Source organism: Protopterus annectens, chromosome 15.part0 (assembly GCF_019279795.1).
Source record: "Protopterus annectens isolate FY-2018-M chromosome 15.part0, PAN1.0, whole genome shotgun sequence".
NCBI classification, from domain to species: Eukaryota; Metazoa; Chordata; order Ceratodontiformes; family Protopteridae; genus Protopterus; species Protopterus annectens.
The window spans coordinates 694,621,372-694,635,216 of record NC_056749.1 but is presented as its reverse complement, the minus strand read 5'-3'; the positions used below and the strand labels follow the sequence as shown (position 1 = coordinate 694,635,216).

The 13,845-nt window shown below is 39.4% G+C and overlaps 1 protein-coding gene across 1 annotated transcript in view; it reads left to right on the top strand.

The window, feature by feature from the left end:
* Positions 1-13,845, top strand: part of LOC122789871 (adhesion G-protein coupled receptor G4-like) — a 464,784-nt gene that overhangs the window by 270,588 nt on the left and 180,351 nt on the right. The window contains exon 6 of the mRNA XM_044057305.1: positions 13,233-13,415. Within this exon, the coding sequence (XP_043913240.1) occupies positions 13,233-13,415 (183 nt within the window). The remainder of the gene's footprint in view (positions 1-13,232; positions 13,416-13,845) is intronic.

Sequence of the window (13,845 nt, the reverse complement as noted above, 5' to 3'; positions counted from 1 at the left end):
CACAAAATTGTTCTAGCAGTTGTCTAAGTTTATAACATGGATATTTGAAATTTGTCCCTATTTTTGGGACTGTATTTCCCCATTATTGGCTTTGTCCAGGAATTTGTGCTAAGGTTGAGAGTTATCTATGGTGAGAACTGTATTCATTGAATGTTTGGGGGCTGTATTCCCTCCCCATTACTGGCTTTGTCCACATGTTTTTTGCTAAGAGGTTGAGAGCTATAGTGAGAACTGAATTCACTGAATGTTTGGGGGCTGCATTCCCCCCCCCATTATTGGCTTTGTTCAGGTGTTTTGTGCCAAGAGGTTGACAGCTATGCTGAGAACTGAATTCACTAAATGGTACCCATTTAAGTTTATCTTCCTTTCTTTTACAAAACAGCTGATTTGGCATAGTGGTATGTTTCTCTGACTGTTTTGCACAGGGTCCCCTGGGTTATAAGACGTGGCAGTGAAGTGTATGGTGGTAACACAGCATTTTATTCTAGCAACTTTCCAACATTATACAAACAATGTTTAAAATGTGTCCCTGGTTGCCCCCCCCCAACTAAATTTTGGCTTTTTCCAGATTTCTTGTGCTGCAAAGTTCAGAGATACAACTGTGTGTTGAGTAGATTTTACAAGGAGCTGAGAGCTGCAGGGGAACAAAACTTTAGTGCTGCTTATTCTGAGTCTGCTTGCATTAATAGCACAACAGGTAGTGTACTTGCTTTTGATGCAGAAGGCTGTGGGTTCTACTCCCACAGTAGATAGATGCATTGCTGATACTGTACTGTGTTGTAAAGTGGGTGGATGTTGCAGTCTTTTCGGCAAAGATGCCTAGAGTAGTAACTATGAACCTGTTATCTGTTTGCCATAGAGTCCCTATTGCGATATTACTAGCTTATTTTTATTTTTTTAATGCATGCAACATAGGCAATTTATTCCTCAAGGGCAACAGGCACTTTATTTGTAGATGAATAAACAGTGACATATAAAGTTGTTTGCTAGCAACAACCTCTTCATTGTTACAGATTTCTTTAATGTGGAATTATTTAGATGACTTTTACTACTTCAGAGATTGTGCATATTTACTGATACTGGTGGACTGTAGAAGGTTGAGTAGACTTTTATGATGGAAATGTTCTGAATTGGGTAGTTTTGTCATTGGTGCATGCATTTTGTTTCATTGTTTACTGGAAAAATGTTCAAAACAATAAATTTAAAATGCCGTCTAACAACTGTACTGTATTGTACAATGAATATAATTTAGTAGAATCAGGAAGGTGTATCAAAGAGCACATGTATGTTTCATGTGCAAGGGGCATAGGATTTGAAAACAGCCCAAAGTTAATCTTTATCTGCCATTGGCAAAATGTATTTTCTTTGAATGTGGGTTTCAATGCTGTTTCATTGAATTTGCGTTTCAAGGGCAGAGAAGTTTTTAATGCTAAGCCTGTTTTCATTGTGAGACTGCGTTGCTTTGTTTAGCAGATATCTTAGTGTTTGTGCTGTAAAATGCAAAATAAAACTTTCAAACGAAATCCAGATCATCATAGAAGTAAAGCAGTATGCACATTAGTGTTTATGGTAAATGGAGTGATATAGCCAAGTAATGGATCATTGGAATGGCTGCAGGGGGGGGGGGGGCTCCATTCGACCATGATTTTGTGAGGGGGAAGGGCAGCAAACTCAGACAGCCCCAGCTGAACTATACCTCCCAACTGTTCAGATTTTCACAGAATGAATAGATTTTTGCTTTATATTTTGGTTTGTTCCTCATAATATTTGTGGTTTTCTGGAAAATCATTTAGGAATTACGTCACTAATGACACTGAGTTTCAGACTTCATAACCTTCAGAAAGATGCATGCTGAAGTAAGACCTGTTCTATCAACTGTCTCAGTTTATACAAGAGCAATTTTTAGTACTGTTTATGTTCCCCCAATATATTTGGCCTTGTCCAGATTTATTGCATTAACAGGTTGAGAGGTACATACAAATAAATTGCTTTATAGAATTAGGCATAGCCAAAACGTCTCAACTGTCCCCGAATTTGGCTCAAAATGTTGCTCTTCCCCTAATAATCCCTCCGCAAAATAGCAATTTTGGAAGAAAACATGGAGGGGTTACAATTTAGAAATAACTGTAATAATCAGAGTTATAGATTACTTTTATTTCAGAAATGCATGTAGATTCTTTTATTTTGTCAGCTGCTCAAGTTAGCAGTACTATTATTAAAAAATGTCCCTTCTTTGACAGGTTCCCAGCTGTATTGTGTGGCTATTTTATATTTTTGCATCACATTTTTGGTCCATTTTTCACAAAATTGTGTTTTTGGCAAATTAGTGGTAAATCATTAAAGACTGAAGTTAGAAAGTAATGACAGACATTTGAGTTTCAGATTTCATATCCTTCACAAAACTTGTACTAATACAAGACCTACTATTCTGTTATCTTTCTAAGTTTATAAGAGCAATATTTAAAAATTGTCCTTATTTTTGGGCCTTTGTCCCACTTCTATGTATGGCTTTGCTCTGGTGGTGAGGTATGACAAATGTGTCGGGGCCATCAGACAGCCAGAGACATTTCAAATTGTGACATACTTGTTGCACCCTACTCCCCCATGTAGTGACTCTGGATGTGTCCAAGCAAGGCAAGGAGCAGTTGTGCAGGGTATCCCCCATCCAAGGTAGACACAAGTACTACAGTGGCTTTTCATCTGTTCTTGATTTTGCAGAATGGTCTGGTTTCTGTCATATTTTTGTACAGTTGATTTATGGTTATTACTCAAAGTGCCTGTTGCTCTGTGTTTTAAGTAGCAATGCTTTAATGACCATCAGGTAAGCTTGTCTGAGAACATAACATGCAAGTAAGCTTTAATAAGCATACTGTTAAAGAATTGCCAACATTGAAGCCTTTCTGTTGTTGCCATGCAGAGAATACTTAACTAGATAATGTATAAGCATTGGGTATTGAAATGCATATGACAGTATTTGTAATAAAGGACAGGATTACATTATTTTAAGAAGCTCATTACACTTGTTGGAGACTTCCAGTGATCTCTGAGGGCTTTACCCATAAACTAAACAGAATGCCATTCATGTGTGGTCCATAACCTGTACAGTAATCCTTTAAGCAATGTATCTTGAGCTTGTTTGCTTTTCATTTTTTACTTTGATCATGTTTTCCCCATGAAACAAGTAGATAGTTGTCAGGCAGCAGGTCTTTTTTGGATAAACATTTTGACAAGTGGGGGTATCACAGAGATTGCTACTTTCAGCATGTTACTTGGTACTTTAATAAAGCTGAATATAAATTATAATGCAGTGCAAGGAGAAGCGGTTTGAACTGAGTGCTGCATGTTTTTCTTATACTTGATTCTGACTGGCATTCCAGTAATGTATTTAAAAAGTAATTTATTTTTTTCATGCCTCACAACCTTTTTGTTTCCATCTAGATATTAAGTAAGCTGTCAAGCAGCCAATGCATTGAAATACTTTTATTCTTTTACACTTCATTTGTCTTGATTGGACTCTCATAATGAGGGTTGGGCAGCATATTTAATTAATGTTTAGTTTTTGTGGTTTTTGAGCATAGCCCCTCCCCTTTCTAGTTATCCGCACCCCTTCCCATTGACCCCACCCATTCGGCTATCTCCTGCAGCCCCCCTTTGATTTGAAGTCACCAGCCGCCACTGATTAGATTCTAAGTTCAGATTTTCTTCTACTACAGAATTCACAGTACTATTAGTATCAACATTTAATTCCACATTCCTATTATTAACAACATCATGGACTTTAATAGCATTTATACTATCTAAAGAGTTTTTACTACTATTAATAGTGGTAACACTTGTAGCATTTGAACCCAATGCATATAACAAACTGTTATTGTTGGTATTATTATTCTGCCTGTTAGTATTACAATACCTAGGCCAAGTAAAGACTTGGCCATGTGAAAAATCGTATACATCTCTTTGGAGCTTATGTTTCTTCTGTTCTAATAAATCGCTTTTCGAACAGAGAAACATTATCTACCAATCGATCAAAAATGGCTCAACAACAGTATCATTAAAGTTTTGATAGAAGTCAATCTGTTGCTTTTTAATGAGTTCTTGTAGTCTACTTTCTTCTGGTGCAAAAAACTCAGAGAAGAGTCATGTAACTAATGCTCACCTCAGTGTTAAGCTGTTGCCAGCGATACAACAACTTAGGGTAACTGTTTCCTGTTGTCAGCATCTTTAAGATTCTGAGTCCTCTGGGAATTATCCTTTTCTTAATGCATGCTTCAAAATGAAAGCGTTGAGTCTGGCATCTTTTCAGTTTTAATAAATTCGTCTCCAGTGTTGAGAACGCGGCATTTAAAGCTTCAAAATCAACGTTACTAGAAGGTTCCTTACTGCTAGTGGCCATGGCTTCAAAGTAGAGTAACACATTGACGAATTAAGAAACAACACTCAGGAACATTATGGACTAATCTAAAATGGTATCAGCCACTCTGACCCTAAAGACAAAGCTAATATAATATCATAAAAAATAAAGGAAACTGATCAGGCGCAAAACCATGCAGAAAATAGCAAGCAGCATATAATGAGTCTCTTCAGACCAAAGTCATATAAATCACACCAAACAGCATACGACAAGTCTCTTCAGACCAGGAATATAAGAATAATCCAATCCAATGAAGCAAAATGCGGTTAACTTCTTTAAAACCAAATCTTTTATTAGCAGATATCTGGTAAGCGCTTTCGCCATAGTGGCTTCTTCAAACCATAAGAGTATAAAGCAGTTCAAGACGCACCTTATATACCTTCAAGTATACCTTCAATTACTAATTAAGCCTAATGATGACATCATAATTAAAGCATATACATTTAAAGTGAACAATCAAATAGCATTACAATACCTTTACAAGTAGTAAAGGCAAAATATTTAAAACATTATTACTGCATAAAAATAGACATCACTTAAGCATCCTAAAGATATTATATAAATAATATCTTTAATTAATTCACCAATAAAACAATTTATTATAAAAAATAAAAAAATGTTTAAAAACTATTTAAAATGAAACCTTCTGTTTTTAAGAGCTGGTCTTAAAGGGACATTATCATTAAGACCAGGGAGAATATGTGCTTGCAGTCTGATAATCCAGTTAGTTTCATTTCGGAATACGGATCTATGTCGGTAAAACCGATAGAAGGCTTAAGGACAGGGTGAGGGAGCACTTATATCAGATCCGTATTTAGTCAAACACCAATGCTTTGTCTAAACATGTTTTAGAAACCAACGATTCACATACTTTTAAGTTTTTAGTTTTATATATTAATAAACCTAGTTTGAGGGGAGGGGACCTAAGGAATTATACCGAAAGAAATGAAACAAAGCTAATATACTTGCAGATTAATTTTATGCCACCCCAACATCATTAAGGGAAAATATCCTATGTTCTCATAAATTGAAAATAATGCTTTCATGGGACTATACATTTTACCTGGATGCCTAATAAATGCCATTAAATATGCCCTTATGCAACTCTTCCTAAACTGTTTTAATTAAGTATAGCCACAGGGAATGTCCCTGAAGTAAGAATAATGGCTCTTGCGAATCCTCTCCATAAGGGGGTTCTTACCGTAGACCTTGGGAAGCCTAAATAGTCCAATTTCCAAACCCAAGGGACGTATTGTATCGGAGTTCATTAATTGCAGTATCAAAGACGTCATACAGCTTGACCTTCAACAGTTTAGTTTTGTCAACAGGAGGCCATTTTACTTAATTTAATCAACTTCTTCAAAAAGGTCACGGAGGCAATGGATAGTGGCAATTTGGTTCATATAACCTATCTGGATTTGGCCAAATAATTTGACTCCATTCCACATTCAGGTATTGTAAATAAGATGAGAGTTAAATATAGCTCCATATGCATAAGATGGGTAGCAAACAGTATAAAAGTTGGAAACAATTAGCTAAGGTAGGTAAGAATGTGACTAGTGTTGTATCTCAGGGGTCAGTACTAGGAACCCTCCCTTTCAGCATATATCGTTGACCTCCAAATTGCCCCAAAGTTTGCCAGTGACTTTAAGCTGGGTGCTGTTAACCAGTTACCCCTGATATAGAATCCCTACAGCAAGAACTAATCCTTGCAAAACAATGGTGTACTAAAACAAGGCTAAAAATAAATGCAAAAAGTGCAATATAACTGTTGTCCATGATATGCAATATAGCCAGTATCCAACAGCATAGTCAGAGATTCTGACACCTTGGTTTACAGCTCCCTCTTCTTCTACCACATGTAGTATCAGTACCCAGGAAATCCTTCTAAATTGCACAATTTATATCTAAAGGCATCTCATCCATGTCAAAAGAAGTCATCCTCCCACTGTACTCAGCTCTGATTAGATCAGACATACAAGAGAATGCTCCTACAGTGGGTACCTATCCAGCTGTATCACCCAGCTAGAAAGGCCTCAGAGGTTCCCAATAAAAAAGCTTACTGGTCAATGACCATTTAGATACCAAGAGAGGCTGATGTCCTGCTACCTATACTTAATCTCTTATAGACTAATATCTTGCAGATTCTAATCTGTTATAGACTCTAGTGTGCAAACTTGTGTCTTCTATTCTGTGCCATTAACCATCCAGACCTCTTACATTTGGTTCAGTGCATTGACATGTATACGTGAACTTTGTAAGCTTCCAGAAATGCAATCTGTTTAATAGTGCATTTAATATAAATAGCAATCTATTTCAATATCCTCATTTATCATTGTATAAATAGTTGCCAGCCTTCATTTATGCCACTGAAGAGCCCCACTGTACTTGAAAGTTAATCTAGAAATTTGTTGGTTCCATGTCCTCTGATAAACTCCACATGACACATCAGTCAGGCATAGAGAGGGAAGCAAGCTCAAAAATCCACCAAGCTTCCAGCAGACAGACCACACTTCTTGCAGTTAGTTAGCTCTGTATAGGAACTGACACTCTCAATGGATTCTTTTCAAACCTCACTCCAGTCACAAGTACAAGAGATTACAGAAATGGTCTCTGGAGTCACAAATTGTTATTAACAAGGTGTTGGAATCTACTACTAATGATCTCGGCCTACATGAGGAAGAAGTGGAACATCAAATCTCATTTATAGTATCTTTTATGCAACTGCTCAATGATAAAACAGATGACCAACAGAATAGAGGCAGGTGCAATAACATCCACATCTTGGGTTTCCAAGAGCGGGGTGAACAAAAAGACAGGTTGAGACTTTTACAGTCTTGTCTTCCTTCCAGTTTGGGTCTAGAGAGGCTTCTAACAGATTAGAGTGGGCACACAGATTGTTAGCACTTGTGCCATCTGAGGGCATCCCTCCAAGTCCTGAAATAATGCTTTTTTTTTTGCCTTTTCGACGAAAAGTAAATATCCTACATGCAGCCTGGGAACACAAAAATGTACAATATCTGAGGTGCAAAATATGATTTGAGAATGACTTCTCAAAACAAGTAGTTGAGAAATGGAAAGTCTGGCTCCCACTGATAAAAGCTGTATACAAGTATGTGACAAGGGGCTAAAAGCTTCTACTCCTTACCTTGTTCATCTGAGTCATGTGACCAGAAGGTCCTCAACAATTTGAACAGATTGAAGATCCAGCTTTTCTGTGAGATAAAAGTATACTGTGTGCATATACTTCTATGGATTGGTCAGCCACCCAAACCAAAAGTGTCAGATCCACTTGTGGTTCCTCATAGAATCACCTGGTCCTAAGTATCTACAAAATGCCTCCGTGTGTGTGAACTCTAACCTAGATCTGGTACCAACCTGACTTTCATCATCTCATGATAAGATACATTTTCATGACACTTGGACACTGGCACAATTCTTTTATTCCCATAATGGGTTGTTGTGAACTTGTATTAGTTCTGCAACTTCTCTGAGAATAGCGGGTTGTTTACCCTGTTCTCTGGAGGATGGACTTTAATATTTTGTTTCATAAGTATTTAAACTGTGCACTGCACGCTGTAATGTTCATTTGCTTACATACTGTCTTATGAGCTGTATTAAGAGGTTGCAAAATTCACCTCCCAGGAGATAAAACCTGATGGATATGACTCTAAGCTTCTTTCTACATTTGCCTCTCTCTGATCTGTTGTTAGACTACTGGAAGTTAGGTGAGATTTACCCATTTTTGCCTTGAAAGTGCATGTATTGCAATGTATATAGTTGGTCAATGCCTTGGTTTCATAAAACGGCATGAATGTTCTATCCAATCAGCATGCAGGTTTTTGAATAAAACTGTCCACTGTTTAATAAAGCATAAACCACATATTTAGATGCATAAAAGTATAATTGTTTGCTATCTACCTTAATGAAATGTATTTATTTTGATAATATTCTTGCAGCTACAATATGCATAACAGGGAAAAGTATCCAAGTGATGTGCAGTTAATCCAACTGGAAATAAATAAATCCAATCTAAATATTGTATACATTTTCTATGAGACTATAATCCTTAATATTATTGCCTTGTGAAAAAAAAAAAAAAAGAGAGAGATGCTTATTCAGAAAATACTATAAAGGTTCATGACGTTAAGTTTTCTGTCCAAGCTCTTTTAAAAAGTGAAAAGATCTGCTAGTTCTCTCCTTTCCTGCACTTTTACTAGCTTAGTCTAGCACTTTACCAGACTTCCTGTAGCAATTATTGCAGCACACAAAAATGCTGCCGGCACTAAATGTTCTACAAGGAAACAGCTCCAGTACTTATTAATGCCCACACTTCCAGGCATGTCTAAAGGTCAGTTTCCTGTGCTTTCTTTTATTAACGTGGTGAACTTGGGCATCCTGAGGCAATGTAGCAAATGCCTCATGTACACTGACAACCCTGTCCTCTTACCTCCCAACATTCAGACTTGCGAGAGATGCACATATATCCAAATCGGAAGCCACGCACTCTCCAGCCAAGACCAGAATAGCTGGTCAAGAGGAGAAGGCCAATACTTGGACCACACCACATGGAAAACACAGCCCTCCAGAACACACACCAGCACTGCCTTCACATAAAAACACAAACCACACACCCACCTTCGCGGTGGCTCTCAATAAAAATCTACCTAAACAGCAGAGACCTCCAAGGCAGAAACCCACTCGACCACCACAGCACAACATTAATCACAAGACATATAACTCTCCTAAACAGACTGCCACTCAACCAAAGCCCCTAAGGCAAAACAGCATGCTCAACACACTAGCCAAAGGTGACTCGATAGTGAGGCACACTGATGTCCTACTCACTAGGCTGAATATGGAGAATAACTATCAGGTGCCAGGATCCGCCAAATAACACACGCACTCAGGTCTCTCAACAACAGGTACAAATATGACATTGTCATTGTACATGTGGGTGTGAATGACCTGAGATGTACCTACCTGGATGACATGAAGAGAGACATGGAGGAGCTCTCGGATTATGTAGCCCAGGCAGGTATGACCCTGGCCCTGAGCAGCATCCTGCCATCACCCAGAATGATACCACAGTACAAGCAGAAAATGATTGATTTCAAGAACTGGCTAAGTTTCTGGTGTCATTCTAAGGGGAACCAGTATCTGTCTCCCTGGGATAACATGACTGACAGACCTCGATGCTTTGCCAGAGATGGCCTGCATCTGTCACCCCTGGGCTTCTGGATACTGGCCAAGGCTCTTGCCATCCCTATAGTGCCTTTTTAGGAGGTGTTCCAAAGACCAAATTACCACTGTAAGAGCTACAAACAAATGCAATCTGAGGGTCACGCTGCTCAATGCTAGAAGTCTAAATCTCAAAATGCACTCACTCAAAGCACTCCTTAAAATGGAGAACACTGACATTTGTGCCATAACAGAGACCTTGTTCAAGACATCAGAAAGCACCCCGGCACTACCAGGCTGTAACTCAATCTACACCTTTTGGCACCAGAACTTGGACCAAAGCTCCAAAGGTGGTGGTGTTTCCATATTCAAAAAAGAATGCACACACCTCCAGACTGGTAGCCCAACATAATGCATCTGAGATACTTCAGGTGCAGCTAACATTGGGTAAGACAGCGATTCAGGTCATAGCCTGCTATAGGTCCACAACCATGTCCCAAGACTCACACTCCATGTTCCTAAGCACCCTGGAGAATATTAGGGTCCAGCCTAACACTGTCATACTGGGAGCCTTCAACTACTCCTCCATTAACTGCGAAAACTACTCATTTACCAATACACTTACCTAACGTTTCCTGGAATTCATTAATTCCAGTGCCCTACACCAGCTCATTCTTACCCCCACTAGAGGTAGCAATATCCCTGACCTGGTCATTACTAGCATGGGTGACCACTGCTCTACAACAGTAGTCAACTCTTCCTTGGTTAGATCCGACCACAAACTAATCACTTTGGAAATCCACATCCCTCCCACCCCACCCCCCACAAAGGTAACCACCATGAAGAACGTCTCCAAAGCTAACTTTAGGCTCCTAAAAACAGAGGTGGCTAACCTCACGGCACCCATGCAAATGGAGAATAGTTGCATGACTGCTAACTCATACACCAATGCACTGTATGAACATGTACACAAATGCATATATCCTGCCATACCCAACAGGACCAAGATGCACTCCTCCAAAAAAAGGAAGACAATCTGGTGGTCCCCTGCCATAAACAGACTCTACAACAGAAGGAGGAAACTGATGCAGAATAAGGTGAAGTCCCAAGACTGAAAAAACTCCCTTATCACCCCCAACAAAAAGTTGAGATCCCTCATCAAATCCTCTAAAGCTAGCTATGAAAAGAGAATTGCAGCAGATAGTAAAGACAATCACAAGGCCTTTTATATTTATGTAAAGATTCTCCATGGATGCCCAGATTTGCTCTGAGCTACTGCATAATGGTACCTCCTATACTGAGCCAACAGATGTTGCCAATATACTGGCCAACAGATTCAGTGCTAACTCTACCCCACTCTCTCCCACAAAGAACCAGTCACAATACCAGTAGAATGCCAGGCACCCAGTATTACTGCTGTACAGGTTAAAACAGCACTGTCCAAGGCCAAGAATACAGCTTCTATGGGACCTGACAATATCACTGGTTGTGTTCTACATGAACTATAGAGTGAACTGGCACCTCACCTGTGTGGTCTGTTCAATCGCAGCTTCACCTCAGGCTTTGTCCCTACCAAATGATGCACTGCTACAGTCATCCCTCTCCACAAAGGAGGACCAACTATAGACCCTGGGAACTATTGCCCCATTAGCCTGACGAGTCTGATATGCAAAGCTATGGTACACATCATCATGGACCTAATAAGGATATAGGGAATCTCTAAATTCTGGATCCCACACAGTTTGGTTTTGTGAAGGGTAGATCATGTCTGCTCAACTTGGTCAACTTCTTTGAGTCAGTCACCAGAGCTGTGGATGAAGGCAAGGTGGTTCATACAGCCTTCCTTGATCTGGCCAAGGCCTTTGATAGCATTCCCCACTCAGGAATCATAGAAAAACTTACTAAGCTAGGTATCAACCCCTATATCACTAGGTGGGTTGCAAACTGGCTGACATGCAGAACTCACAGTGTGAAAGAGCTGACTCCAAGTCAGACTGCCGGCCAGTCATGAGTGGAGTCCCACAGGGTTGGTCCTTGATCCTCTCCTGTTTAGTATCTACTTCTCTGAAGTCCAGGTCAGCAAGAAACGACTCTGCCTGACAAAGTCCATAGACAATTGCAAGTTGGGAGCTATTATTAACTCCCCAAGTGATGTTGACATCCTACAGAAAGGCCTCACTGAGCCCAACAATTGGTGTCAGAACCATGGCCTTAAGCTCAATGCAAATATATGTCATCATCCCCTTTGGAAAAAAACCCAGTTCCCATGAATTACCACATCGATGGTAGTCCACTGAACACAGAAGACATTATAAGAGATTTGGGAATACAGGTTGATAGCAACCTCTCTTTTGACCACCACATTGCCACTGTGGTTATAAAGTTCTTCTATGTGGCACATCTCATTACTAAGGGTTTTGCATCTGGGAAGAAAGAGGTCATTGTCTCCCTCTACTCTTCCCAATTAGGCCAATCATTGAGTACAATGCCCCATTTGGCATGTACCTCACTAAACACCTGCAACAACTGGAGAGGCCACAAAATACCTCACAAAGAAGATCCTAGGCCTTAAACATCTGTCCTATATGAACAGACTCAAAAGAACTCCAGCTATTCTCGGTCTCATATCACCTACTTAGAGGATATCGCTGCTTGACTTGCAAAGCCATGTCTGACCCAGCTCTGTTAGAAATGCTACATCTAAAAAAATCCCAATCCCTCTGCACCACATGCTCCAGAGACCCATGGCAATGATTAATACCTACCAAAATTATTGTTTCTTATAGTCAAAAACAGGTATGACACAAACAAAATTCAGTCTTTTCAATATTATATCACAATCATCACCTAAAAATGAGACAAAGCCAAACCAAATTTGTGCTGAATGTTTGTGAAGAGTGGTAAAATCAATAGACAACCATCTGTATCTGTAGACTATTTCATATCACATGTTTTTTTTATATAAATTTCTTCCTTTCTGCTGCTTCGTGTTACTCAGTGGCTCCTAACTTAGTGTCCTTGGTACTAACTCCCAGTGCTAAGACCACATTGACCTTTGACAGGATGGGATGTATAACTGCAGAGCGGCTGGTAGCATCACATATGCTATCCAAATGCCATTATGGCCTGACTGGGTGGAGCTACTGATGCCCCACAAGCTCATCAGCGAACTGCTAGGTGATTATAGCACTGTCTCCATCAGCACGGGTGTCAGATTACAGGCAGAGACCCAGTCCTCCCTCCCAGCAATTGCCACTCCTTGTCACCCCTCCAGTAACAAGCAATTTATTTTTCTTTATACTCTACCTAGTATATTTTATTTTCATGACCTTAATGTTCCTAATAATCAGAATGTAGAGTATTTGCCTTGTTTATTGCCTTTTCTTCATATTTCTGGGAAGGAATGCAGATTATATTTTTTTGCAGCTAGATGGCTCTAGCAAATCTGTTCTATTAATAGATTAAATGTGACTTGGAAGAATACAGAAGCATTAAACAAACTGCAGTGTGTCACATCAAAAAGTGAAAGTGGGTTATTAGATTCATAGATTATACTGCATAAATAAGCATTTTGAAATGTTCTTTAGCTGAGGTGTTGTCCTTTGTTTTATAGTTGAAGTACATTTGAATGTCTTTTCAGAACCACCAGTGGACATCAGTGCCAAAAGCACCACTGTAACTACTACCCATCCAGTGATCAGCACCTCTCCTGTTACCACCACCACCTCAGTTTCCACCATCCACTCCATAAAGACATCAGCTTGTACTGTTTCTACTACCATCATTCCAACGTATCCTGTTGTAACGTCATCACCTTCTGAAGGTACTGTCTCAGGGCAATTACTACCATAGTGCTTGTTTTGCAAATACATTTGGATATGGTGTGAATCCATGTTAGCCTGTAAACTTTTCTTTGTATATTTTTCTGCCCCTTCATTGCTTGCTGTGCCTCTATGCCTCTATCCACAATACTCTCATTTAACAAAAGATAAGGTGGGCCATTTTCCAAACAGCATCACAGGGGTTATTCCATTATGCCCTGTAGTTTATATACTACTCAGGAGCTTTTAAGGGGTGGCTATGTGGCAGGCATAAGACATGGTTGGCATTCACTTCCATGCGTTATATAAACCTGTAGGTGTCTCTGCCCACCATCCGTGTGCATGTGTCATATTAGGTTGTCCAGTCTCCATCAGGGAGTGTTAAAGTGAATTTAGGCTCCTAAGACATGAGTTCCTTCTCTCACACTGATA